Source organism: Psammomys obesus, unplaced genomic scaffold (assembly GCF_907164565.1).
Source record: "Psammomys obesus unplaced genomic scaffold, mPsaObe1.curated_primary_1811, whole genome shotgun sequence".
Taxonomy (NCBI): domain Eukaryota; kingdom Metazoa; phylum Chordata; class Mammalia; order Rodentia; family Muridae; genus Psammomys; species Psammomys obesus.
In genome coordinates this window covers 15,266,870-15,290,426 of record NW_026592510.1, presented here as the reverse complement: position 1 = coordinate 15,290,426, position 23,557 = coordinate 15,266,870, and the positions used below count along the sequence as shown (strand labels likewise).

The 23,557-nt window shown below is 44.9% G+C and overlaps 1 protein-coding gene across 3 annotated transcripts in view; it reads left to right on the top strand.

Annotated features, from left to right (window-relative positions):
* The first annotated feature begins 3,117 nt into the window (after positions 1-3,117).
* The window catches only part of Cemip2 (cell migration inducing hyaluronidase 2), a 78,163-nt gene continuing 57,723 nt past the window's right edge, over positions 3,118-23,557 (top strand). For 2 of the 3 annotated variants that reach the window (XM_055613935.1, XM_055613937.1), the window contains exons 1-5: positions 3,118-3,535; positions 4,885-4,966; positions 15,934-16,276; positions 20,437-20,577; positions 20,987-21,548. In XM_055613935.1, the coding sequence (XP_055469910.1) occupies positions 15,946-16,276; positions 20,437-20,577; positions 20,987-21,548 (1,034 nt within the window). In that variant the 5' untranslated portion in view covers positions 3,118-3,535; positions 4,885-4,966; positions 15,934-15,945. The remainder of the gene's footprint in view (positions 3,536-4,884; positions 4,967-15,933; positions 16,277-20,436; positions 20,578-20,986; positions 21,549-23,557) is intronic. The other variant, XM_055613936.1, reaches the window with a different exon arrangement.

Below are 23,557 nucleotides of genomic sequence, written 5' to 3'. Positions count from 1 at the left end.
GACTTTATGAGTGACATAGTTAAGCTGTTTACAGTATCACTGTGTTTAGTTCTTACAATGACTCTGCCAGCTAGGTACCATTACTGTTATAAATGCAAATATGCAACCCACAGAGGTTGGGCCTCTTGTTCAGAGTTATAGTAGTGAGCTGTGGACATTGATTCTAACCCAGGCAATCTGAATAGAGAATCTTAACTCTCAGACAACAGTCTTTCCTGCCTGAAGATGGTGAAGGCATAGTCATGACAGCCGTGGGAGTAGGGACATGCTCTGAGCATCTCTTCCTGATGCTTTGAACATAGCAGGGAGGACATCAAATATCAGAATGGGCCAAGTCCAACGGCTGTTCCAGAAGAGTGTCCAAACTCCTGCCTATTTAGACCCAGTCATTTTGCTGGGCCATGCTAGCCAGGAAGCTTCCAATGGTGTTTGTGGTGGGCATGGGGAGCTCCTCCTTTCCCACCTGCTTCTGGGCCTCTCCAACTACAGGTGCCTCCTGGTGGACAGGCCTAAAGGACATCCTGCCACTCTGTATCACAGCCTCCTTACCTAGGAACCATTACTGACATCTTTGCTGTGTGCTCCCACTCTGTTTCCTTTGTAGCTTCTTTCTTATCAGTTTCTTTTGGTTTTCCATGTTCCAGATGAACATCTAAAGCAAAGTATATAAAATTCTCAAAGGTAGCCGATGGGGGAAAAAAAAGTCCAAATACCCCTCGTTAATAGACTTTAGTTTTTAAGTGTAGTTTTATTTTCACATGAAAACTGAGAGGCGTTCCATCTCCCTAGCCTCCTCCACTCTTAGCATCCATTTCCCTCTGTTTGGCAAGGAATACAGATGGAGGAAGAGCTCTATATGATCAAAGTCTCTATTAAAATAGTTTATGTGGATTTGTATTGACTATTTTTAGCTGCGGAGTAGCTGCCTGGCTTAATTCTACTACACTTCTGCACAAGCTATTTAAACATTCCGGGTTCGCCATCACATCTCTAAAATTGGCGCAATAACTTTCAGGAGGATTTATATAACATTATCTGACCTCCAAGTGAAGTGCCTGGTGATTAATAAGGATTCAGAAGAGAGTCATTTTCTATGAATTTGGCACAAGTCAGGGTACAGGGTGCATCAGAACTGCATTGCCACAAACTAGTAGATCAGAACAACAAATGGAGTCCTCTATTTCTAGAGATCTGACATTCGAACTCAATTTCACTGATTTAGTCAGCTTCTAGTGAGATTTCTTCCTGGACCCTTCCTAGACACTATTTCCACACCTGGTAGGTTCCAGGATTAGAATCTTGAAACAGAGGGGTCCTTACATGTGTGTGATATGTTGGGGTGGCTTGCCTCTCCTCTTTTTTAAAACTTATTTTTATTATTTTATGTGCATGGGTATTTTGCCTGCATGTATGACTGCGTACCTACCACTGAGGTCAGAGGAGGGCATTGAATGCCCTGGAAGTGAAGTGAGAGACAGTTAGGAGCTGCCTTGTAGATTGCTGGAAATCTGGATTCTGTGGAAGAGGAGCGAAGGGGCTGGGGGCAGGAGAGGGCGGATGGCTGTGATATCTCAGAAGTAGGTAGGGGCTGGGTCTTTCCAAAGTTTTAGTTAACTGTGGATTCGTTCTCGGAGCGTTTCCAGAATCCGCATTTTTTAGACACCTCTGACTCAGTTCATAGAGCTTTGTTGGGTGGGGGTGGGGAGGGAGTGGAATCCAAGTTTTTCAGGATTCCTATCTGTCCCAGTCTGGAAACACTGACTCAGTTCTTCTACAAAGTCCTGAACCAGACCTTGGAAATAGGGTATTCCTCTTCCCGTCTGCTGGTGTGTCATGGTCCCATGGTTGAATTGTTACTGGAAGGGGGAGGAAACAAAAAAAAAAAAAAAAAAAGCGACCCTGAAAAAATGAAAACTCCTTTCTGTACAGTATTCACTGAGACAGTTTCCCAGCGGGGACACTTCCAACTCTGAATTAAATGGGTGATGACTGTCCGGGTTTGGCAATCTTGCAGCTGTTACTAGCTCCGGACCTCGTGGGTCTGACGATCAGGCTAGGTCATGCCCTTTGCTGCAGGCAAGGCTTTTTCCTCTGCGAGAGCAACCTCCTAGAGGGGCCCGGCACCCTGCCAGTGTATTTTGGTGTAGGGTGGGCTGAGGATTGGCTTTCAGGATTGCGTCCCCGCCCCCTGAAAGCTTCAGGCACTCTAGAGTAGCGTGGGCAGAAGGCGTGGCCAGACCTAGGTATATTTATTCTGGCCCAGAATACATTTGTTCTGGCTGCTCCAAGCTCCCAACGGAGCAGTCTGAAGGCAAGAGCACGCTCGCTGCCTCAGCGGGGAAGGGCTACGAACCCAGCTGACCAGGTGGGGGCAGTCGAGGAGCCGCGACCCGAGGGACAGAAGTTTGGGGTGGGAGGCAGTGCGAGTTATTATTGGGAAGTGATGCGGTACCGAGTCAGCTTCATTCGGGAGCGATGAAAGATAATCTCTAACTCAGCTATTGGGTGAGGAGGGAAGAGAATAGAGCTCAACCCTGGGGCGGGGGTGGTGGTGGTAATGGGGGTTCAAAACCTTGGCCAGATCCGAGAAGATGCAGGCTCAGTTTTGAGTGATGGGGGCCCGCAGGCTCAAGTCGTCCTCGTCAAGAGTTGACAGGAAAGCAGTATCCGACTCAGCTCGGGGTGATGAGGGCAGAAGATCCGGTTTAACCATGCTGGTGATGGGTGCCCAGCAGCGTGGTCAGATGGCTACTGGCGATGAGCCCGCAGGCTCAGGTCTGTGGGAGACCACAGGGCACCGATTCAGGCTCAGCTAGGGTTCTCGAGGAGCACTTAGGCTCAGCCCAGCCCGTTCTCGTGACTCCCAGGTAGTCTTCAGCAGCCGAAGCCTGGGGCGCCTCTTGGGAGCCGCGGCAGAGCTGGCGGGCGCGCTTCGCGCTGAAGGCTGCTGGAGGCGCTGAGCCTTCATCTGCAGCTCGTGGTGGGAGGAGCCTCCGCGGCTCCCGGCCCTCCGACGACAAGCCCCGCCCACCACCGTGGGCCCGCCCCCGAGCCCGCCCCCTTAGCTCCAGGCCGCCTGCCCAATCGGCAACACTCTCGGCCCAGCCGAGCCGGCGCTTGTGTGGCCGGTGGCTGCCGAGAGAGACCCTAGCGAGCCGCGGCGCCCTGGGATCGGGGACCTGTGCGGCTCGGGAACGCGCCCTGTCGCTATTGTGTCGGCGGCCGCACGGGCTCGCGCCGTCCGGACGGCGATTCCCCTCCTCTTCCTCCGGGAGGGAAGGCTCCGACAGTGCCGAGCTGGGCTGGCTGGAGGAGGTGTCCGCCGAGGCGGAGGGAGGAGCGTTCCTCCCCGGCGGCTCTGCTTCTCCTCCGGCGGTGGTTGCGGCTGCCGTTGGGTTCAGAGCAGCAGCGGGACGCGGGTTTCTGGCCATGGAGAGGAGATCTGCTCGCGGGGACGCCAGGAGCTCCGCTCCCGCTCCTCGGGCCACCGCGTAGACACCTGAGTGTCTACCGACGCCAGGAGGGGGAGGGGAAGGTAAGGTTGCTCTGGTTGCGGGTCCCGAACCCCGCCTCCTTGGCGGTCCTGGGAGCCGGGAAGGCGCGTACCCGGCTTGCGCACCTTGGCGTCCTGGAGGCCCGGCCGTCCCCGCGCTGGCGTTGCTGCCGGGAAGCACAACATCCTGTGGGTCGCAGCGTCCGCCTTCGCCGGCGCCTTCCCGCCGGGGTTCCCCTAGCGCGCTCTGAGACTCAACCTTCTTCCACGTAAAAGGATCCTTGGGGATAAGGGTTTGGTCCCCAATTCGACCACTTTGCGTTCCCGGGGAAGGTAACAATGGACCTTTTAAAGTCGGTGTGAACAGCTCTAAACTTTCTGGAAAGGCTGCGTGGGGGACGCGGACCGCAGTGAAAGATTGATGGAATGTGCATTGTGGAGCCTTGGCGTCTGCGAGCGCGCGCTTGGGTAAAGTTTTGTGGGGGTGCAAATCTTTGTCTCCCTGAGTTAGTGTGAACCTGGTCCTTGTGGTAAGGCTTCAGAAGCTGGGCATCTTTAAAGCTGGGGACCCTATACCCAACGTTTCCCCCGCAGAGTTGGGAGGTCTTGGCAAAGAATGGGGTTCTCACTGCGAGTGCCCTGAGGTGCTTTACTACCCTCCAGCAATAAAACCAAGGTCCTGACTTGCCTGCGGACCCTCTGCCGAGGGTTGGTGTTTGTCACCAGACCTCTCTCTCTCAGGGGCGGAAACACCTCACTTAAATCCTCCGCTGAAGGTTAGGAAAACAGACTTTGATATACGTCTCCTTTCATCAGCAGTTGGGGTTGAAGACAGAGTGCCTAGCAGTTTAGGAACTGCTGGCTCCTGAACCTCGCACTGTCTCGGACTCCCTTGTGCTAGCGACTTACTGTGATGCTGCAGTTGCACGGGCTGAAGGTGTGCGGAAGTCCTGAGAGCCCTTGCCAGAAAAAAAAAGAGAATTTAAAGGGTAGAGGGAGCGGGAGAAGCCGAGGAAGGCCCGAGTTCCCCCTGCAACCAGGCCTATCTATCTGTTGGAAATGTCCGCTAAACATACAAATACATACACATTTCATACATCCCTAAAGATTAAGAAAGCCTGAACCTTTAGCCCTGGTCTGGGAGTCCTACTTTGGTGTATCCCTCATCATCTGTGAAAGGATCCTTTTGAGTTAGCATTTCTGGGCAGAGCAGGATGTGCACCAGGCATGTTGTTCATTTAGTAAACTTAGGACAGCTCATGATGGGGTCTTCTGTCTTTGAATGACTCTCCTTATTTATGGGTTGGGATGGTGGGTTGGAGCTGAAAATATATCTTCTGACTTTAAATTCACTCTATCCCATACTGTTTATCTACTTTTTGTCCTTACAGGACAGAAACTTAAGGTTAGAAGTGAATTCTGAGCCATCACCTGCCCTGTGTCAGCCTGTGGATGAGAGTAAGCTGAGAAGTGGTGAGTGTGTGTACCTGTGTGCGTTAGTGTGCAGATGACACGTTGGGATCTAAAGTCTCCCTCCGGCCCCTGTGAAGTTCTGTGGAACTGCAGTAGCAGTTCCATGACTAATTGTTTGCGGACGGGCTCGTCTCTTCATCTAGCCTGTAGCCAGTGGATGATTTCCCGAAGTGTTAAATAATGGGAGAGCCGAGAGTGGCAGCAACCCAGTTATGCTCTAGGGGACACGGTGAAGCCTGCGCTCACAGTTACCAAGAATATGGGCAAAGAAGACTGGGCTTGTCAGCCGCTATGAAATCAAAACGTTTCCACTTACTAGCTGTGTGCCTCTGAGCAAGCTTCTGAAATTGAGATAGATGAGCCGCGCTTCAGAAAGAGAAGGCCATAATCACTACTGAATGTACAGTCCGAGTCCCGCATTTGTAAACGTCTATGTGTTATAAAGTGCCCTGAAATATTTATTAGTAATGCACCCATCAATCCGTCTGCCGTGGGTCCATCAATGGAATACTTGTAAATCACTCAGCATGTGCCAGGCATTCTGGAAGGATTCAGCATGCTCAGAGGCACTTTGTGTTAGTGGGAGAGGGAAGCAAAGGAGTGGCTGCAGATGGGGAAGCCAGAGGGCGGGATATCCCTGTGTGTTTTCCATTGACAGAGATGAGTAAGGCTGCAGCTAAGGAAATGAGTGTTGCGGGGGGGGGGGGGGGGGCCTCAAACAAACTAACAATACCAACCTTATCAGCATAAGAATGAGAGACCCACTGTGCCTTTGCTTTAGGAGGGCAGCCTCACTGGAGGTTGGGCAGTAGAACAGTTTCTGACACTGTTTGTTAAATCAGACAAAATAGTAGGGACTGAAACGTGGCATAAGAAGTATCACTCTATCTATCACTCTATCTATCACTCTATCTATCACTTTATCTATCTATCTATCTATCTATCTATCTATCTATCTATCTATCTATTTTTGGAGACAGGTCTCCCTGTATGGCCTAGGCTGGCCTCGTATTGCCACAACCACCATGACTGTTGGGGTTACTGGCCTGCCACTTCACCCAGCAAAACTGAAGGTGGGAAGTCAGGCATGGATTTGGAAGAAGGCTTTGGCAGTTGAAAAGGGTTTATTGACTGCTGGACAAATCACTAAATCTTTTCATCTGTGAGATAGGTTTTAAAATGCTGGTGGAATACACTGAGGTCAGTTAAGTTGGCAACGGATATGCAACTTATTGAATTGACACTGGCAATCCGAAGGTGTTTTAGACTGTAGTTTAAAACAAGCTATAAATAGGTAAAAATGATAGCTTAATCAGACTGCCATCAGCCGTAGATTTACGTTTGTTTGTTGGCCTTTTTCCGAAGGAAAGCAGGTGTTCTGGACTGCAGCCTGGTCAATGCGTGTGATGTATCTCCCTTCCCACCGGTTTGGCCTGTGAGCATTGACTAGAGGGATGGGCTGTCTGGTACAGGGCATCACTCAGGAGGGCGGTGTCTGAGTTTGTCTCCGAAGCCCAACAAAGTCAGCATAAGGATGGGGTGGGGGCGGGGCAGCTGCGCAGCTGAGACTATGCAAAATCACTCATCTTCTCCATTTGTGAAGAAGTATATTTCCAGTGAGACTGTTAATGCGCTCTCAAAACAGCAGCTGTTGTCGGGGTGAAACGTGAACCTGTAAGCACCACTTGCAGTGGACACGGGGTCAGCTGACATTTTACAAATTGCCTTTGAGGGAAATCCAGACTCGGATATTTAAAGCTATAAAGTTAACTGTGGCTCTTGTGGGTAAGGTGAATGTGAGTCAGGGCGTTGGGCACCGCTTACATGTCCCGGCCTGTAGCTCCAAGGGATCCTAAAAATACTGATAAAGCGAGGAAGTAGAGACCCGGAGAGGCTCACTAATTAGCTAAGGTCATGTAGTAAATTAATGGCTGAGCAGGGACAAGAACCTCTTTGTCCTTATTTCCAGACGGTAATTACCCCCTCCTTCCCTATTTATTCTTTTATTCCACTTTGCTTTCGTTGGCAGTTATTTAAGTGTTTAAATAGTTTTCACTTGAGCTTAGAAGCCTACTGTACTGAATTTTATTAGGGAGACTTCTGTCTTTTCATCTCCCATATTCATTTGTCCATGATATGGTGTGCTCAGTAGTATTTGTGATAAATTTCTGCTGAATAAGGAACTCTGTGTAAAAAAAATGTTAGCTTTACTTGCATTTTCTTCAAACAGGATGCAGATTTGCAATATTGTAGAAGTGCATTTTTTTTTTTTTTCCCTAAGAAGCAAGTTCCTGGAAACATTCAGACTTTTTTTGTGAGTCATAGGATAAAAGCATGGTAGGGATTGCTTGTGTGTTCTTTTGTTCCCTTTGAGAAACCTTTAATGCTGTTTGTCAAGAACTATGTTCAGCAAATGTTTTATTGCATTTTTAAACAAGATAAGGCACACGGCATCAAATAGATAAATGAGGCTTTAGTAAAAAGTAAAACAGACCCAGAAAATGTAATTACTGTCTCCTTACAAACCAGTCCTTTGATCTGTGAGACGAATCTGTTTAGCAATTATTAGTAGATTCCCTCTGTAGTAGATTTGTAACAAGACATTCTCATCACAAGGAGGAAAATGGTGAACTTTTACATGAGACATACCGGGACTGCATCTTAGTTCAGATAGAAGTTAAGTTGTGTTCAATAAGAACTTTAGTTGTTTGCTTGTCTGCCATGGTGTTCCATGTAGCTCAGACAGGGCTTGAACTTGTTATATGGGATATTGTGGCTGGAAACAATTGCAATGTAAGACAATTCATATTGAGAAAGGAATTGTCAGTTTGATGAAGTATCTTAAAACACACAACTTACTGCACCACAAACCAGATGTCTTCTTGGTCAGGTCTGGACACTGTGTTTTGAGTGAGCCAGTTACTGATTTGGAAGTTTTTTTCCTAGTTACCGGCTTTTCTTCTGCATTATAAATGGTTTCTGTTATGGGTACAAATACCCTTTCTTGAAGAATGAGTAGTTTGGCAAGTTTGAGTAAGTAGCAGAAAAAACATGCTTGTGTTCCAATTGAGAAGAAATTAGGAAAGTTCATTATGTTTTTTTTTTAAAAAGCCATTATACTTTGTTGACTACAATGTCTCCATATGAAGCTTAAAGGATTGTACTCCTGAAGTTAAAGGTGTGGCCTTAATTGCTCAATGGGAAATGCATTGATAGCCACTCACTATTGACAATCAAATATAAATAAGTGCTATTGGTGTTGAGTTAGCATCTTGAGAGGTAATAGGATGTATTTGAAGGTGGTCTAGGTCACAAGGCCAAATGAAGGATGCGAAGTCTTTTCTGAAAGGGTCACAGCATCTTTTCACTTAGGAACGACAACTGCTGATTTCACAAGCACTTGGTGCTTATTTGTTCATGGCCTGACCTACAGTCATTTTGACTAGGGTCAGCCAGTTTCGAACTTCCTAGCTGCCCAGTGAGCACATTTTCTTCTCCTGACCTGGAACCTTCTAGTCTTTTTTTTTTTTTTTTTTTTACTTTTCTCGTTGCCACTGTTATGGAGTCCGGGATACTTGAACTGACTATGCTTCTCAGGTTGTCAATTCTTTCTGGGTTAGCTACACAAAGTCCGGCCACCATCATAGTGCTGGTAACAACAGCTTGCTCACAGGAGGAACTGTCTCTCAACTCCAGGACCCTGTGGTCTTAGTGCCCATCAGGGCAACTGCTGACAAGGTGTAAGACAGCCACTTTGCCTGGCTGAGGTTCCACATGCTTTGGGAGAAGGTGGTTTATGCCTTGTAGCTTGGTTTAGAGCTCACCTGCAGGTGACATCGTGCCCTGGGTCTGTTTCCCCCACCACCCCGGTTGTGGGCAGAGCTCGGAGGTGGGTGTTAGCACACACCTCAAGGTGAGGGAATTGATTGGATACTCTACATTTGGGTGAGCCAGTTTGATAGGGCTTTTAAGAAATGCAAAGTGTGTTATATTCGTGGAAACTGAATGATGGCATAAATTCAGATCCACCAATCCAGTTTCTTTGTCCTATCATGTGCTACAGTTTCTTGTTGACTCATGTTTTCTCCCCACTGCCCTTAGCTTAGCACTGAACTTGGAGCTTCTTGTTTGGAGGGCCATCTATGTATGTGTGTGTGTGTGTGTGTGTATGCATGTGCATGTATGTGAGTGTTAACCACCACATCTCTATTGTGAGGCAGAACCCTGTGCCAAGAGATGGTGGCACATACCTTTAATGCCAGGAGAGAGGCAGGTGGATCTCTTAGTTTGAAGCCACTTGATCTACATAGTGAGTTCCAGGATAGCCAACCTGTATAGAGAAACCTGTCTCAAAAAATAAACACAGACAAACTAGGTCTGGTTGTGTTCTCTAATGGGAAGCTTTTTTTAGTGCAAGGGTGGTAGTATACCTGGGTCCTGGTCCTGTAATTGAGTAGCCTGAATCATTTCTGTTTGGGCATCATTGATAAACTTCCGTGGTTTGAAAAACAGGCCAGAATATAGTCTTTAGTCTGTGAGTCACAGCAATTCAGTGTTAGTGTATCGCTAGATCATGGCCTTGTGGTACAGCTGTGCTTGTTAGTCAAGTACTGCTTTTTTTTTAAAAAAAAATATTTATTTCTAAATTTTTTATTTATTTATTACAATTTATTCACTTTGTATCCCAGCTGTACCCCCCTCTTTTGTCCCCACCCCCCCTCCTTTGTCCCCACCTTCCCTCCCTCTTCTCCTCCCATGCCTCTCCCCCAGTCCACTGATAGGGGAGGCCCTCCTCTCCTTCCATCTGACCCTAGCCTACAAGGTCCCATCAGGTCTGGCTGCAATGTCTTCCTCTGTGGCCTGGTAAGGCTGCCCTGACCCTCCCCCCAACCCCAGGGGAAGGTGATCAAAGAGCCAGCCACTGAGTTCATGTTAGAGACAGCCCCTGTTCCCATTACTAGGGTACCCACTTGGAGACTGAGCTGCCATGGGGCATATCTCAGTAGGGGTTCTAGGGGTTCTCCATGCATGGTCCTTGGTTGGAATATCAGTCTCAGAAAAGACCCCTGGGCCCAGATTTTTTGGTTCTGTTGCTCTCCTTGCGGAGCTACTGTCCCCTCCAGGTCTTTCTATCGCCCCCCTTCTTTCATAAGATTCCCTGCCCTCTGCCCAAAGTTTGGCTATAATCTAGCATCTGTTTTGATACACTGCTGGGCAGAACCTTTCAGAGACCCTCTGTGGTAGGCTGCTGTCTTGTTCCTTGTTTTCGCCCTCTTCTGATGTTTATCCCATTTGCTTTTCTGTTTTAGCCTTTTTCCTATCTTTGAGCTCTACCAACATAATTTCCTGGCACTTTCTTTTTGACCAACATTTTAAAGGGTTGTCCCGGGCAGTCTCCAGAGAATGCAGCCGACCAATGCAGGCCGCCAGCAGCCCTGTCCTTTGCTGTGTTAATTAAATCAACTTCCTTTGGGTCAGACCCTGGCTTTGGGTCTTTATTTCGAAGGTCAGCTGCAAGGGTATGATTTGCAGGAGCCTCCATTGTGAGCCTCTGCACAGCCATCTGTCACTGTCAGCAGGTTGGAAGCCTCTCTTGTGTCTTTCTAGCCAATAGGGAACAAGGGTGAAGTGTGTGTGTGTGTGTGTGTGTGTGTGTGTGTGTGTGTGTGTGTGTGTAGTGGGTGGGAGGTTGGGCTAAGGAGCCTTGGAAGGGGTTGGAGGAGGAGATTTTTAAAGAGAATGAACAAGGGGAGAGGGTAGGAATCTGAGGAAGAGTAACAGAATAAAAAGAAATTGGGCCTAGATGCAAATGGCTCCTCCCCCTTTGTTTAATTCTTCAGATTGAAGAACCTTTGAGATCTATCAGAAGTAAGAAGCACACAGAATACAGCTGTGGATCTGCTTGGCTTTTCTTTGGGATCCTTGAATGGGGGCAGCTCTCACTGCAGAAAGGCAGTAGCAGGGCAGTGGGCTTTGTAAGATTGGAACAAGGAAACCGGACAGTCTGTTTCTGCGTGCGGCAGCAGAAGGCTCTTCCAACAGGGGCTCAGAGAGACTGCAACCCCTGTATTCATTGGAAAGTTTTGTTTTCATATCTTTCTCTTTGTTTTACTTACAGTTTTATTTTGTGGCATTGAGCACGAGTGACCAAACCTGGTTTGGTTTGGTCTGGTCTACTTCAGGAGCTCATTCTAGAAGAAAGCCATTCATAAATGGCAGTGCCACAGACCCACCTGGAGGTCTGCGTGCTCTGCTCCCCTTTGCTGTTATTTCTGCTTGGGCAAGTGGTATGAGCTCTATTCATCGCTGCCTCGGCCCCTCAGTCTTATTTGTTTTCATAATTTGTGTACACCTCTTTTCTGGAATATTTTACTTTTTTGCAAGCCTTTACTTTTCAGACACAATAATGACCACATTGTAAAGATTTTCTAAGATCTTAACAAAAGAGAAAGTTAGTCTAGCCACATTTTTACCAGTTGCACAGAAATTCTTGAAGCAAAGATTTCTGACTATTCAGTTGGTTGTTTCAAAAATTACCACCTTGCTGAAGAAATCCTTGAGTAGATTATGCTGATATCTTGGCTCTTTCTACAAACCTGCATTTTCCATTTAAAAATAGATTCTCATAAAAACCATTAGGAGGAAATTGTAAGAGTGTAAATGAGGCAAAAGGAGTGGACTCTTATTCAGTGCTCAGTGAAGATTTGGAGGTGTGCATGTCTGATGGAAGACAGTGGGAGCCCCTATAATGGGTTGTAGAGTTGGGCCATTTGGCAGACTGATGATACAGATTGGGGGCAGTCATGAGCACCTGTGGCGTGCATCTGACGTCTCCATAAACAGAGGGCTTTCCATGAGCACCTGTGGCGTGCATCTGACGTCTCCATAAACAGAGGGCTTTCCTTTTTACCCATCTCAGCATTTCTTCCTGTCAGTAATATGAAGCGGAGGGGAAGGTTTTCCATCATTCCTTCGTGTCTACCGCAATTCATGCTGTGTGATTGAAACCGTTACAGCACCTTATGAAAGGATGAAGTTAACCAGCTCGATTGCCACTCTCTCTGTAGAAGTCCTGCTCACAGATGTGTGTGTGAATCAACCAGATCGCAGATCGCAGGCTAGAACTGTATTTTGTAACAGTTAAACAAAAGCTAGCTTTTCGGTTAAGTTTCTCAGTCTCAAGAATATTGAAGGGTTGAATGAAAAATTCCCGTGGTGAGGAAGGGAAAAAAAGGCGGGGAGAAGAGTAACTTAAAGAGTAAGAGGAGAGACAAGAAGAGAGACAAATGGAGAAATTTATAGTTTAACAGATTCTTTAGAACGATACTTAACATAAAATTAGACAGATTTTCACCTATCTCTGTTTTTCTTCTAGAATGTGTGTGTACATGTGTGTGTGTGTGTGTGTATATATATGGAATAAATATGTGTCCTGTTGTACTTGGAACAGACACAGACACACACACACACACACACACACACCCCTCCACTCCTAGCATTTATGATGAATTTCTTTGCAGGAATTTGTGGTCTAAGTACAGCAACCACTTATTGAGAACCTACTGTGTGTGCAGGTCTGTGAACACACTGAAGTGACACAGATGCATAAGTTCATAAATTAACTAAAACATGAGGCTCCAACAGAATGGGAACTTAGAGACTCTCAAGACAGCCTCCTAGACAGGACAGTGTGGTGTTTGAAAACCGTCAGTTACTTATAAACCAAAACCAGTCCTCTCAAAGCCCCACCCCTTCTTGTAAGTTAAAACCTGTGATGCCCTTTAACGTTATCATAATTAAAATAATTGCAGTTTCTGTAATAACTGGCTGTACTTATACCACATAAGTTAATTTGTGCCTCTTTATCAGCCATCCATCCTCCTCCAGCCTTGCTATTATTTGGGGCAGGCATATTCCTGTTTTCAAGAAAAATGTTTTATTTCAAATAACAGTGAGGTTTTAGGGTTATTTTGGGGGTGGGGTGGGGAGGGAATGAGAATTAGAAAAAATATTACGTATTACATATTTCTTTAAATGCTTACTTTTCCTAACATTTATCAGCATTTGTAAGCCAGGTTTTTATAGCCTTAGACATTTCTTTTACCTGCCTTAAATATTTACTTGTATTACTTGTGTAAAAATTTTAAATTATTTGATTTATAACCAAGTTTTTTGAGCTGACCTTTTTAAGGCCTCAGGTATATACTCATAAGTATTTTAAGGACTTTTGAAAATTATACTTTAAAAACTGTGGAATGCTCTTCTGATCTCTACATGAATGCCTTGGACATTCATATTGGATGCCTTGTTTATGTCAGGGGCTGCGCCATGCCATAGTAGCCTTTAAAATGTAGAGTGAAGTATGGATGAGTGCATTCTTTGTAACCTGATTTTCACTACAAGGGCAACCTGTAAAAAGGGACTGGTAATGCCAGCTCACACCATTAAAGTGAAACATGAAGTCCCAGTGAAACCCAGCCTGTGCCTGATGCTCGCACTAAAGCTGGAATTGGAGGAAACGCCAGTGCTCCCTGGCTACAGGATTTTCAGGATTAAACAGCCATTGTTGAGAGCTTGGGAGGCTGAACAACATTTCCCAAGTATTTCCTGGGTGAATTTTACCTTTTCTTCCAAACAAGTGGCTTAAAATGAATTTGGGAGCTGGATATTTTGAGGAGGCAGCCAAGCTTTTGTTTGACCCTCATGGTTTCTGCCGCCGCCCTCTGAAGACTTGGGAGCACTGCGGCTTCCAGAGTTAGTGATACATCTTTTTCATGAATAATTTAGATCTCTGAGTGACAATTCATTTTTTTTTTAAAGTAATGTACTCATACTACCATCTCTAACGTAAATCCATCAGTGTGAAATGAAACCTGAAAGAGGTGTGTTTCTGTTTTACAATTTTAATGATTTTTATGAATTGGAGAATTGGAGATATGGTTTTCCTTTTTTTTTTTTTTTTTTTTTTTTTACACATTGTTTCTTTTAAAATATTGTGGAAGTACTATTTTACTTTTGAGGACAAGAATGGTGGCTTATTTGTAGTTTTCAGCCAGTAGGCTAATAGATTCAGAAGGGTTCATTTATGGCAGCTGCCGTCCAAATTTTCATGTTAAGTTGCCATTTTGTGACATCGAGGACATGCTATTCGGTTATTTCCAGTGGATCGGTGACTCCCTGGAGCCTCTTACGGCTTTTTTTTTTTTTTTTTTTTGGGGGGGGGCTACATCTGGTGTGACACATTGTCTCCCAAAAAGGCCCTTCAGCCTGATAAATAACACCAGCCCTTCTCACCCTGAGACAATGAAGCAGAAGGATTGCAGCTCAGGGGGCATCAATCCCACCCCTGTCACAGCAGATCCTGACAGTTGTGTCCCCTCCCAGTGAGCCTGGCACTCAGGGTCCCCTCTGCCCCTCTCTTTGTTGATGGACAGCTGTTCTTTGTCTCCCTCTGCTTGGCTGTGTTCATTGTCTGGGTCTGCTGTCTCAGTAGCACCTTGGGTGCTGGTGTTCTTTCTTTGTCTGAAGTGTAAGCCTTATTCAAATGATGGCTTTACATTTCATCTAAACAACAGACACACTGACTCTGAGAATGGTCTTTGCCTCCTGGGAACTCATGCTCAATTCCTGGCTAGCCTTCCTTTGTGTTCTCCATTAATTTCCATGTCATTTGGTCCTGGAAATACTTATTTGTGGAGTATTTTGTGTTTAATGGATTTTCTGATTGTTTAGAGCAATTTGGAGGCCCCTCTACAACTAGATTCCTGTTCTTTATTTGGCAGTAGACAAAGGGAATTTATTGTGAGGGTACTGGATAAAGTCAGATGGCTTGGGACACTCTGGTTATTAAGGAAGGGATCTAATAGATGAGAATGGATGTTCTGAAGTTGTTGAGTGCATCGTAGTTATCAACAGCAACCCTCGTAGTAAGACATTAAGGTAGAGCTAGCTGGCTCCTTCCCCCCGTATTCACCTCTCCTTCCCTTTTTTATTTTTTCCTCTCCTTACTAAATTAACAGTTTTTATTACAAACTTGTTCTTAGTGCCAACTATATGAACATAAAGAGGAGGGCATGTGTATGTGAGAGTTTTTCTTAGCAAATACAGAATCATGTATTGCTAGTCGGGTGAATTCATTCATGGAAGATTCATGTTGTTTGAGGACAGTTAGGTTCTGATTATGCCCTTGAAAACTCTTAGGAGCCTGATCCTTAGAGTCAGGGTCCTGGGCTGAAGTGTGGATCTCATTCTAGGGCTCAGCTTTTTCATGAACAAAATGGGAATAACAGTGCCTGCATATAGACTGGTTGGATTAAATGCATTTTGTCTTTAAGAAAGCATTGGAACCATGATGTCAATTTGAATGTTCTGGGGTGTGGCCCTGGGCGGCTATAGGTAGTGATTATGTAGTAGTCTGCACTGGAGTAGAGAGGCAGTGGTTTTGTGGTGGTGGTAATGGTGCATCGGGGTTGTAACTGACTTGGTATTCTCAGTCAGTGGACTGGGTACCTGGCTGGAGGGTGGATGGGGAAGTGTGCTAATGGTGTGGAGTTGCTGATCAGGTCATTGAAGAATTACTGAAAAAGGACGGTGTTGATGGTCACTCAACTTTATCAATATATTTAATGTCACTGGATAAAAAAAAAATAAAACAACAGATTGATGCTTGCCTTAGCACCTTACATGTCTTATGGCTGGGGGGTTTAATGGAACAGTGCTTGCCTCACATATACAAACTACCGGGTTTGATCCCCAGCACTGAAAATGTTTTTCCCTAAGCTGGGCTTATACCTCTGGTGCAAGGATTTAGGAGGCTGAGGCAGGGGGGTGGGGGCATTGTCATGAGTTTGAGACTAGCTTGAGTTACATAATAAGTTCTAGCCCAGCCTGGTCTACGGGACCCTGCCTCAAAACAAAGTTTTAAAGCTGTTATACTGTACATGCTCAAAACCTTTTACTCTTCACAGTGACGGGGTATCATGTATGCTGCTGGTTCCAGGGGACACTCCCCTGCTTTCCTGCAACCTCAGAACGGAAACGGCCATCGCTCGCCTGGTTACGTTCCTGGGAAGGTGGTTCCCTTACGTCCTGCTCCTCCGCCAAAGAACCACACCTCAGCCAAACTGACCTCCAGGAGCCAGGAAGCCCCAGCAACTTTTGCTTTCTCCTCGGAGGAGCAGCGAACGCCGAGGGAGAACCGAAAGCAGAAGACACACAAGAACACCTTCATCTGCTTTGCCATAACCAGCTTTTCCTTTTTTGTGGCACTTGCAGTCATTTTGGGAATATCCTCAAAATATGCTCCAGATGGTATGTGCTGCATGTGTGTGCGAATGTATGTGTGCACAAATATAGAGCATAGTCTAAAAGAAGAGCTAAGGGGGAGGAAGTTGAATACTTTAAAGAGAAAAAAAAATCTTCTGTTGCTAAGGCTGGTTCTAGCCACCCAGTGCACAGGTAGGATGAGGCATAGCTTCTTTGGAATGACAACAGTTGTTTGAGGAATCTGTGGGAAATTGTAAATGGAAAGGCTTGGCTTTCTTCCTCCCTCCCCCCGCCCCCCCCCCCCGCCTTTTTTTCCTCTCACTGTGTTTCAGGGCCCAAGTTGTTCTTGGAGCATCTCTTAATGCTCTCCACAGTTTTTACTAATTCCCATGGGAGTGCAGGATCGTAATTTTTTTGGAGCTGTGAATTTTTGGGTCACAGAAAAGTTTGTTTGGTCATACATGCAGTGATAAAGTTAATGTAATTTAGAAACAAACAAGTGACTAAAAAAGAACTGTTTTGTGCTTTGAGACAGGCTTGATACACAGTGCAAAAAAAGTTTTAAATACTTTATAGAGTTATGGAGTGTTCCTTTCAGAAACTTCTGTCCAGCTGTATGACTTGATTCATTTCTCTAGTCCCAACCACTTTGTTCATAGTTGTGTAGGGAGCTTTAATTTCTCAAATGATATTTGCCAGTCGAGAAGCCAGCTCAGAAACTTAATGATCAGTGCTGAGGAGATAATTCAGTTGGTGAGAAACGGAGTTTAGTTCCTACCACCTGTGTGGGGCAGGAATTGCCGCCCGGAACAGTAGGGGCTCCAATGGCCTCTTCTGCTCTCCTTGGACACCAGCCATACTTTCACAAACATGCAAGGAAAAGTTAAAAACAAAAAGACCTTAGAAGACAAAGCAAAAACAAAACTGGGTTTGGTCATCCCTGTGCTTGTGATCCCCGTGCTGAGAAGGTGGGAACAGGAGGATTCCTGAGTCTGAATGGAGCCAGCCTAGCTCGACTGAGGAGTGACTGTCTGGGTTACTCTCATGCCTCCGTATGCTTGTATTACTCACTCCTCACTCCTTAGACAGACACACATACACGCACACACGGACACGGAGAGAAAATTTAAAGGTAGTAAATTTACTTTGATTAGTTTTGGAGAAATATATTACACCCTCAATATATTTTCAGCAAACAATAGCTTTATAGATGGGCCCATGGACCGGTCTAAAACTCAGAGGCTCTGGGGCTGTGACATAGAAGACTAGACCATTACCACCTGGATTGAGCATGCTTTTATCTTTTGTTATTTTTTGAACAAAGTATACAGATTTTTGTCTGAGTAGATGCCTCCTTAACTGGATATAACAGCATAGCAGTTGAGGTCCTTTGGCCTTATAAAACTCACAAATATTATTTTAAATTGGTACTTTAGGGATTTTGTAAATTTTAAGGTCCTGGAAGAAAGTGGTTACCAGCATCTCTAAGAGAATACCCGGAGAGTAAGGGAGATGAGCCTGTCCACATCTTTGTTGACTGAGCCAGTTGGCCACACGATGAATTTATTTGATTTTCCTTGCAAGTGGTGTTGACTTTCTATTCCCAGTTCCAAACACAATAACCAAGTTCTGATTCACATTTTCCACATAAGCTTCAGGAAAGGGAAGGCAGACTAGTGGGAAATCAGAACTGAAATCTGTGGCTTTCCCTGGTATTTTCTTGGTCCATCTGAAACACTGGGCTGCAGATTTGGTTCCTTGAGTCGGTGTTCTTTGGTTTCACATGTTGGCAGTGCAAGTGCAGATAATCGCTGGAAACGTCTAGTGCCCTGAAATGTTTTATGGGCGGCCTCATTGTGGTTTTGGCTGTTACAAAAGTGCTCACTCCACAAGTGGGCTAGCCTGGGAGATGGGGCTGGCTGAACTGATTTTTAATGATTTCTGCACATCAGACATTTTCTCACTGAAGTACATTTTACTGGAAGGAACCACTCAGGATCTTTTGTGTGTGTGTGTGTGTGTGTGTGTGTGTGATGGTTCTAATGAAGTGTGCTCTCTAGGAATTGATTACAAGCAATTAAGAGGAATTGCATAACTATTACAAGAGGCTCCAGGTCTCTACAGAATGGAATTCCTTCTCAGTAGCTTGTGACACAGGGCACACAACTGCTTCTTCTCCAACACTATGGAGAAATCCAGCTGTATGTTTTATGAGGAAATAGAGAGGCTGAAGAGAAGTAATTTTGTATCTTGTAGTGCTGGGGATGGAACCCTGGGCTTTGTCAGTGCTAAGCAGGTTAGTAGTCCTAGTGAGCCACACCACTAGCCCTGAAGATTGCCTTTAGCATAATGATAATGATCACTGAATAATGTGAGAAGTTAAATATTAATTATGAATCTGGTAGCAGGAAAATCAACCCATCAAAGAGTTTCCAAGGCCTTAGTGAGACTAATTTAATTCGGTTGCTCTCACTTCAAAGTGGCAGCATAGGCTACTTAAATGCTTAGAAATAGGCAGGTAACCTATTGGGTATGCAGGTTCAAAATGGAAACTTAGAAGGCTTTTCTTCTTTATCAGAAGTCTCTGCTTTCACACAGGAGCCTTCAACCCCAACACAGTCTATCTTCTTCTTATCCCCAAGCACATGCCATTCATTCCTACCTTTGCCTAATTTAAATACAGGTGCTTAATTTAACTATAGGTGACTTGAGTAACAAATGGATTAGGATGGTGGGGGAGATGTATATTTCTTCTATTCTTTTAAAAGTAGGTTTATTTTTATTGTTTTTATTAATGTATATGTGTCTATCTGTCTGTGTGAGTGAATGACACATGTGTGTTGATCACAGAGGCCAGTGGGATGTTGGGTCCCTTTCAGTGAGTTGTGACCTAGCCGCCAGGGGTTGCATACCAAACTCAGGTCATTTGCTAAAGCAGTGCCTGCTCTTAAGCATTGTTCATTGTTTTCTCTCCCAGCCCCAATATTTCTTATTTTCTTCTCTTCATGTTCCTCTTATTTAAATACTATCTATCCTTTGATGTCTGAATCTATGAAGCTATCTCAGTAACTACAGCTTTTTTTTTTTTTTTCCTTTGTCTGAGAACACTTGTACCTAAACTAAGGACCACATTATTTATCTCTTAATGATTTTATACATGATAACTTTTCCCCCCAGGCTAATATATAGACTTGCAGGAATATTCCCCTCCCATTTATATTTTACAAAATACATGGTATCTTTTAAAGAATAGACAAAATGATCTTTGGCAAATCCTGAGTTATTTGTTGATCAAAAGTGAAGCTGTGATTTCTCTTTCTCCTATAAATATTTTATGCACAGACAGCTGTCATTTTATTATCAACTATTTAAGAGGCAAGTTACAGTTCTATTAAAGGAAGATTACAAGTAACAGACCCTATTTCTTCAGGCGGAACTTCCATGTCACTCAAATTGCTAACTAATCGTTGTGTATTGGCTTCTGTAAGACATTACTCCATAATTTCATCTCTGAAAATGAGAAGTCATGGTTTTGGCCACTTGCAGTCTGTAGTTTTGTTGGGAAAGTGTGTATATAGGGAGAGAGGTGCTGTTACTGACAACTTTCTGATTCACTGTGCTTATGAAGGAACCGGTGGATATCTAACATACATGTTAGAAATTTCTATAATTCATGTTGCCATTAGTTAAGGTGTTTTGTGAGAGAAAGAGAGGGGGTGAGAGAAAATTGTGTGTGTGTGTGTGTATGTGAAAGATGATGGGAATCAAATCCAGAATCTCAGGCATGATAAGCTAGTACTATACCAGTGACCTTCCTTGCCAGCCTGTTATTTTCCTTTTAAAACATCTTTACAGTGTGGTTCCAAGAGAAATTCATTACTTACTGCTCTGTTGTTTATTTCCAAAAGGAGTAGTCAGGGGAACTTCATTTTTATCTTGTGAAATATGACCTGAAGTGGGGACTCATGACTTAATTTTGTGCTAACTTTTTTTGTTGTTGTTGTTTAATATATTGAAGTAGAGAATTGATACTTCTCCTGTTTGGGAAGGGGTGGGTCTTTCATTCCAGTGGCAGGAAATCAGTGCCTCTGTACCTTTTATGCAGGTCTGTGTTTAGTGACAGTAATTCTTGGGCTTAGCTGGTCTTTTGGTTTTCTTGCACTTTGTTAGACTGGATTCTATATCAGGGTTGTGTTGTTTTGTAGAGAATTGTCCAGATCAAAACCCTCGTCTCAGGAACTGGGATCCAGGACAAGATTCTTCAAAGCACGTTATTATCAAGGACGGAGATATGTTCCGCCTGACCTCAGATGCTACAGTGAACTCTATAGTCATTCAGGATGGAGGTAGGTACTGGTCCCTGTCTCTGCGAGCCACATGGCTGCTCTGTAAGGTGGAGGACATTTGTTGTTCCCATATAGCGTATCTGTGGTAGACTTCATTCAAAAAAGAAAAACATAAGACAGTGGGATGCCCAATTATTTTCTTATTGCTGGGATTAAGAGCTTTACTGAGTGGCTTAAGAGAGGAATTTATTTTGAGGGTGCAGTCCCCAATGGCAGGACAGGCATGGACTCTGGTGTGTCTTCCTCTGAGGAGCTTGCAGCTGGTCACATCATGGTAGCATCCAGGAAGCATCTGAGATTGGAATGGTGTGGGGGGGAGGGGTTGTCATCCTTATGGGCCACCCCGAGGGACCAACATCTACTAGCTAGAACACAGTTCCAAAGGTTTAAGCAGTATTGTTCCTTTCAGGACTGCTTGTGTTTGGGGATGACAAAGATGGATCCAGAAACATAACCTTGAGGACTCGATACATCCTGATCCAGGATGGTGGGGCGCTTCATATTGGAGCAGAAAAATGCCGCTATAGATCCAAAGCGACAATTACCTTGTATGGCAAGTCAGATGAGGGTGAAAGTATGCCAACATTTGGCAAAAAGTTTATTGGCGTGGAGGCTGGTGGGACGCTGGAGTTACACGGGGCATGGAGGACATCATGGACGATGCTGGCGAGGACTCTGCATTCCTCAGGCTTGCTTTTTGGCTCCTATGTCTTTGAAAAGGACTTTTCCCGGGGCCTTAATGTGAGGGTCATTGACCAAGACACAGCCAGAGTTTTGGAATATGAGAAGTTTGATACCCATGAGTACCACAATGAGAGCAGGAGACTTCAGGAATTTTTGAGAGCTCAGGATCCCGGGCGGATTGTTGCTATTGCTGTTGGAGATTCAGCAGTGAAGAGCCTGTTACAGGGAACGATCCAGATGATCCAGGACCGGTTGGGAAGTAAGCTGATTCAAGGGCTGGGCTACAGGTAGGTAGACTAGTTCTTCTCTTCCAAGCTCTGTGTTAAGAGTCTATTTCGTGTGAAAGCAGAGAACCACAGGCAGTTGTGGCTAATTTAGCTGGCTGCATGGCTGCTCTATTAAAGGCCTTTTTTTTTTTTTCTTTACATCGATCCATTAGCTTGCCTCTTGTTTGAACTGTGCATTTAACTACTAGATGTACACAGAAGGGTCTTGGCTTTGATTTATGAAGCCCTTTGTGGATTGTTCCTAAGGCCAGTGGAAAGCACAGAGATGCAGTTCTGTAAAACAATGGGCAGTGTGAAGATAACTTGTCTTTGAAGAGACTTCCTCTTACCATTATCTTCTGAGCATAATGAAATGAAGATACTAAAGCCTTGGCTTAATGGAGACAGCTGAGGAGCTTGAAAAGTTAGGGCACAGTTCCATGGAAAGCCTGCCATAAAAGCCCTAAGGGGTAGGCATGCTTAGGTTTCTTTTTCTTCCTCTTTTGGAATCTTTTGCATGCTAATTTTATTGGAATCCTTCACATGCTAGTTTGAGCCCACTTGCTTCATTGGCTCAGGTCTGTCCAATTCTGGCACAGGAGAGGCAGCCAAAAGTTGAGCTAGGCTCATCATTCTTGTAGAAGTCATTTCTGCTCTTAGTTTCTGTACTAATCAACCTTGGTTTCCTAATTCTGTCTGGAGGTAGAGGGAAGTAACTGGCTCACCATGTAATTTAAAAAAAAGAAAAGAAAACAGAAACCTGACTTTGTAATCCTGCTGAATTTTTTTAGGATCGTAGGGAAGTGTCTGCAGTGACGGAGAAAAGAAGACCTTACTTCCTACCGAACCAACACTTAGACTCTTCTATGAGGCGCAATGTTATCTGTAGAAATTCTTGAAGATATTAGTGAAGGAAAGGGATCTTTTATGATCTTGGATTGCTGTTTATTCACTTCTTCTTATGAGATGTCGAAACACAAGAAGGAAAACCAACAGCCAAAAACTGGCATGGGGGACAATAAGTAGGTGTTTCAGAGGTAGGAGGCCTGCAGGAACTTGAGGGGTGTGCTGTAGAGGTAGCCATGAGTGATGTCTCGACAAAAGATAACACAAGCGAAGCCTCAGAGAGTTTGCACTGATAATGCACAAATGGGAGAGGGCTAAAATAGGAAGGCAAAGCTTAAAGATAGATTACAAGGTGATTGCTGTGTAGTCACCACCCAGGACTGGAAACAAAACATCGCCCCTACCATTACCTCTCACCACCCATGCACTAATCATTCCTTCCATCTCCAAAGACAAAGCATTCTCCTGAATTACGGACCACACTAAGGTTTGGGTCAGTCCCTTTTTGAGCTTCATATAAATGATAACAGACTAGATAGTTTTTGGCTGGCTATTTTGTTCACATTATTGGACATACTACCACACATAGGGACAGGGTCTCACTGTGTAGCTCTGGCTGTCCTAGAACTCACTATGTAAATGGGGCTGGCCTTAAACTCACAGACCCACCTGCCTCTGCCTCCAGAGTGCTGGGATTGAAGGTGTGCCCTGGCTTCTGCCATTGTTTATTTCCTGTCGAGTGAATAAACTACAGTTTCTGCATATATCAGAATGGCTTTCCAGCCTGGACCTATTTTAAGATGTGATTCTATAACTGTGTATGCCTTTACTCATCCACTGATGTGCTTATGCATGTATTCCTATGATGGAAACATAGGGAAAAAGGCCAAGGAGTGGAAACATGTTCTTGGCAAAGTTAGATGCCCTTTCAGTAACTGTGCAGGAAAGATTTACTTTTGGTTGAGAGTTGGAGAGATTTCTGTCCATGGTCACTTGGTCCCGTGGCTTTAGGCCTGTGGCAAGGTAGAGAACATCACAGTCATGATAGTGGGTAAAGCTGCTTACCCTGTGGTGCCTAGGATGCATAGCAAGAAGAGGAGTCCTGTCAGAGTATACCACCTCTGGCTCAGCTTCTTTCTGTTAAGCCTAAGCTCTTAAACACGCATTAGTGAGTATGCCCACAG